General features: G+C 40.5%; 1 protein-coding gene across 1 annotated transcript; it reads right to left on the bottom strand.

Annotated features, from left to right (window-relative positions):
* Nucleotides 1–1,473: 1,473 nt before the first annotated feature.
* On the bottom strand, nucleotides 1,474–4,103 carry glulb (glutamate-ammonia ligase (glutamine synthase) b). The gene is made up of 7 exons (XM_015056605.1): nucleotides 3,966–4,103; nucleotides 3,245–3,428; nucleotides 2,997–3,158; nucleotides 2,768–2,914; nucleotides 2,565–2,692; nucleotides 2,286–2,485; nucleotides 1,474–2,202 (listed from the first exon to the last, which is right to left on the bottom strand). Exons 2-7 carry the CDS (start codon nucleotides 3,408–3,410, stop codon nucleotides 1,884–1,886), a joined length of 1,122 nt encoding a protein of 373 aa, XP_014912091.1. The 5' UTR covers nucleotides 3,411–3,428; nucleotides 3,966–4,103; the 3' UTR covers nucleotides 1,474–1,883.
* Nucleotides 4,104–4,809: the final 706 nt, after the last annotated feature.

Raw genomic sequence — 4,809 nt, 5'->3', positions numbered from 1 at the left:
TGTTGAATGTTTAACCCTTTAGTAAAATCGCTGACTATATTTGGGTTACAATGACATATTCTGAGCGCTGATTTTGAAAGACAAATCCATTTCTTTCATTTTTAATACACACATGAAGACCAAAGAGCATCGCAGGAATTCCAGATAACCTCACAGGCATGTTTGGACTGCAGGAGGAGGAAGAAGAACCCATTTTTACACATGAACTTTAATTCATTACCTGAACTAATGTTAGCTTAGCTGTCCTATTTCTGACCTAACAACAGAAACCCAGCACCTTGTAGTGTCATGTGTGATCACATTCTCACTAATAAACAGCTCTTGTGCCACAGCGATCACTTCATGACTCTTAAAAAGTGGGTTCGCCACTGAAGCGCTCTTTCAAAGACGTAATGAAGTTCAAAAAGTTATGGTGGCAACAGATTTCCTTTAATTTGCTTTCAAGGTTCCTTCCAACTTCTAGAGATCTCTCCCTCTAAAAAAAGGAAAAGGTTATGTGAAGAAGTTTAGTGTCTTAGCATTGGAGAACTGCAAGTGTCACCACTGATTATAGTTCACAGGCCTTGAACTTAGGCCTGGCGACCTTAGGATGAATTTAAAAATGATACAAATCAGAGAAAAGAGACTTGTATATAGAATATGACTGATTAGACATGAGTTGAATAGCTTGGGGCATGACAGCCTTGTTTCTGTCAGATTGTCCCAGGGAAGCTAGGGCCACAATCCATTAGCTTGTCAAGATCAGTGTGTGAATAACTGAATGTAGTGTAGTAGTAGTGTAGTGTAATATAGTGTAAAGTCCTATGGACTTGATATAACACGATACAAGTACAAGGCATCTAAAAAGAGAAAAACTTGTTTTCTGTAATCTTGGTAATAGAAGCTGTTCTTGGTAATAGAAGCTGTTTATGCAAGTTTGACAGACTTGCATGACTCAGATCGGCATATAAAGTTGGGGTTTGTAAACGCTGCCAAAATTACTGTCATCATACCTAGAAAGATTTGCAACTTCTTCAAGTTTGCCAGAGGCGACGTGTGATATGCACAGCATGGCATTGATTGTTTAGATTTGCAAACAGAATTTGCCAGTTCGTCCCTTAATTCTGAACAAACAACCCTCATGTATTTCCTATCTTGTCCTTTAAACTTTTTCAGGCCTTGTTTCAAGACAACATATGAGAACAGACTAGTCTAAGACTTACAGTCAGTTAGTTCTTCTGAAGTCAGTCTTTTATGACAATGTTAGACAAATTTAAAGATTCACTTGTGTCCATTGTGACTCCATTTGGTCCTGCTTAACAGAAATGATGTGTGTGCAAGTCCTCTAAATGAAGCACTGTTTGCTAAACATTACAGCACATTTCCTTTAACAGCAGTCACATTTCAGAGATTCAGCTGACGTTCTGCTCGTGACAAGCTGGTTTGTGTCAGAATGGAACTCAGAGAAAACGTGCAGAAAAAACAACCCAAAAGTAAAAACAGAAGCAATTTATTGAGTTAATAACTAGTGAAAAAAAAGACAAGATAAATGTGCATCATTTACAAGCGTATAAAAGGAAAAACTGGTTTACACTTGGCAATAAATGACAAACTGGGACAGTAAAAAAAACATTCAGGATCCTTTGGCTGAATATATAATGGCTACAGCAAAAAGTTGAGGCACTTTAACAGCTTATATTAGTAAAAGTTAAAGAGACAATGGAGTGTACATCTACAGAAAGAATCACCTGAAACTCACAAAACCCACCGTTAATAAAAGGCAGTGTTTGCATCAGTTGATGCATACAACTCAATACAACTTTAACCATTTCATTTGTCAAAAAATTAAAACGAGTAAAGTCCTTAAAGCAGACGAGTGACAAAGCAAGGCTCAAATAGTGACACTATTTGTTGTAGACTGTGGGCTCGTCACCTTCTTCTTTGAGCAAACAGGTGCGCACCAACGCCTCCGTCACCATGTAAGGGTCACAGTTGGCGGACGGACGGCGGTCCTCAAAGTAGCCCCTCTTCTCTTGTCCAACCATACGGGGGATGCGGATGCTGGCCCCGCGGTTGGCCACACCGGCCGAGAACTCGTCAATGTTTGAAGTTTCGTGATGACCGGTCAGGCGCCTGGCATTGTCGAGCCCGCCTTTAGGATCGTACGCCCGAATGTGATACATGTGTCTCTTTGCCAGCCTCTCAATGGACTCCTCAATGACTCTGAGGAAAGAGACGTTTAGGATTAGGAAACGTTAAATCATGAACTTATCGGACAGTACTTGATCGACTGGTTGGGTCCTTACTTGAGTCCTCCTGCCTCACGCATCTCCTTGGTGCTGAAGTTGGTGTGGCAGCCAGCACCGTTCCAGTTCCCTGAGATGGGTTTGGGGTCGAATGACACCACCACGCCAAAATCCTCACAAACTCTGTGAAGGATGAAGCGAGCAACCCAAAGATGGTCCCCCATGTTGATTCCTTCACAGGGTCCGACCTGGAACTCCCACTGAAACAGCAGCAGCAACATCTATGTCAATTACCATGTACTTAAACGGTGTGTTCTGTGATGTGTGGAGGAAAAGTACCTGTGCTGGCATGACTTCAGCATTTGTTCCACAAATCTGAACCCCAGCATACAAACAGGCTCGGTAGTGGGCCTCCACAATGTCCCGGCCATATGCCTTATCTGCTCCAACTCCACAGTAATAAGGCCCTAAATTATCAAAATATGTTAAGGTTAGCGGTTGAGGTGGCTCTTCAAAATTTATGTAGCAACTAAAGATCTCACCTTGTGGACCCGGGAACCCGTTGGAGGGCCAGCCGAAGGGATGTCCGTCTGTACCCAGGATGGTGTACTCCTGCTCCATGCCAAACCATGGGTGGTGCTGCTCCACCATCCCCATGATCTGTTTACAGCTCTGCCGCAAGTTGGTCTCTTTTTGGGAAGCAAAACAAAGAAGTTAGATTGCAAACAACAACAAAAAGATCTTCTTTGGCTTGTTTTTCCATCCACTCACCTGCTGGCTTGCGGTTGTACTTCAGGACCTCACAGAACACCAGCTTATTGGGGTCCTTTCTGAACGGGTCCCTGAACATGACTGCAGGGATGAGGTACATATCGCTGTTAGAACCCTCTGACTGATACGTGCTTGAGCCGTCGAAGTTCCACTCAGGAAGATCTAACAGAAGAAAGGGGAGATCAAAAACCTGCAACAAGCATCTGAGAGCAACAGTTCAACCTCACTTTAACAGATGTCGATCGTACCTTCGATGGTTTTCGGTTCCGAATCTAGAGTTTTGGTCTTGCATCGCAGTCCCTCTCCTGTTCCATCTATCCATATGTACATGGCTTGGACCTTTTCTCCCTGAGGGAGCTCCATGTACTGCTGCTTAACAGCTTTGCTCAGTTTTGAACTTGCTGAGGTGGCCATCTTTCCTGACCCTGTGACCTACAGAGAGAGGACAAAGCTGGATGGGCTTCTCTGTTGGAATCATTTTGTTTTAATAAACATTCCTGTTTATACAACCACTCAGTTAACAGGGTGTAATGTTCAAAAACAGTATCTGTCAATATCACGTTACCATAATTTCATTTGTCGTCAATTCAATTCACGTCTTCCTAAAATCATGGCCTAAATATATATATATATATGCCAAATGTGATTTTTTTGTTTGCCTAGCTTACCTTTTAGCAAAGAAGAAAAAAAAGGTGGCGACAATACGACTTATTTTAAGAAGGTGACGAAATGTAAATTTAATGCCAACGTTATGGGCAGCATTGTAGATACAAAAGGTTAGTTTGATGTCACATAAACTGTAGTGAAGGCTAAAATCTATGATTAAAAATTGCAACATCACTGAACTCATCCTTTGTTCTGATCCAGCTGCGGACTGAGAGCCTACATAGACGGAGAAAGTTTGCAACAGACGAAGCAAATGACGGAAACAACTCAGAAGAGCACCTTTGATGACAAAAACTCACATACCTGATGTTAAGTGTAGAAAAATATCGAAAGATCACAAGAGTATCTTGCTCTGTGCTCGAAGTGTCTCTTTTTATTGTTGTTCATTCCTGCTGACCTCGCTGCTGCTCCTTTGCATTTATATCCCTGCCGAGCATCTCCGCCGCCTCCCATTGGTCCGAAGCGAAACGTGACCAGCCCGTGAAGAAAGGATGGAGGAGGCACGCGCTCTGATACTTAAGCGGCGAACAAAGCAAACACCCCTAGCCCCTACATTTCATTAAAAGAAAGACTTTCAGCCTCCAAAGAGTCACAAAAAGTATGAATGAAGACCCGGACACTAAGAAGACACGATAAACTGCGTCTAAATGAGATGAAAACTGTAGAAAAAATCCTGGTTGGAGTAGGAATCTCAACAAACTGAGTGGTAAATAAAAAGTGTGCCCTCTAGTGTCTGATACCTGCATGTTCAAATGTTTTTCTTGAGTGCTTTTAATATTTTAAAAAAAGAATTAATGAAAATGCAAATATATTTAAAAAAATGTTTTACTTAAAATGTAAACATTAAATAAAAAAATGTTGATATTCAAACTATGAAACATTGTCTTATTTAAAAATAGGGATGCACAATAATTTGATAAATTTCATGCTTAAATTTTCAAAGATAATTCAATAAATATATTACTTGAAATGTGGTAACTAAATAAAAAGTGTGGATATTTTACTGAAATAAAAAAACTAAAAAAAATATAAACACAATATAAATGGCACAATCTTACTCAATACAATGATCAGATAAAATCCTTATTTACATTGTCTTTATTTTAAAAACATCTTACCCTTTATTCAATAAAAGAAAAACAGAAAA

Source organism: Poecilia latipinna, unplaced genomic scaffold (assembly GCF_001443285.1).
Source record: "Poecilia latipinna isolate Pla-1442-1.1 unplaced genomic scaffold, P_latipinna-1.0 Scaffold1394, whole genome shotgun sequence".
Lineage (NCBI taxonomy): Eukaryota > Metazoa > Chordata > Actinopteri > Cyprinodontiformes > Poeciliidae > Poecilia > Poecilia latipinna.
The sequence above is the reverse complement of the archived record's forward strand: the minus strand, read 5'-3'. Positions and strand labels throughout refer to the sequence as shown.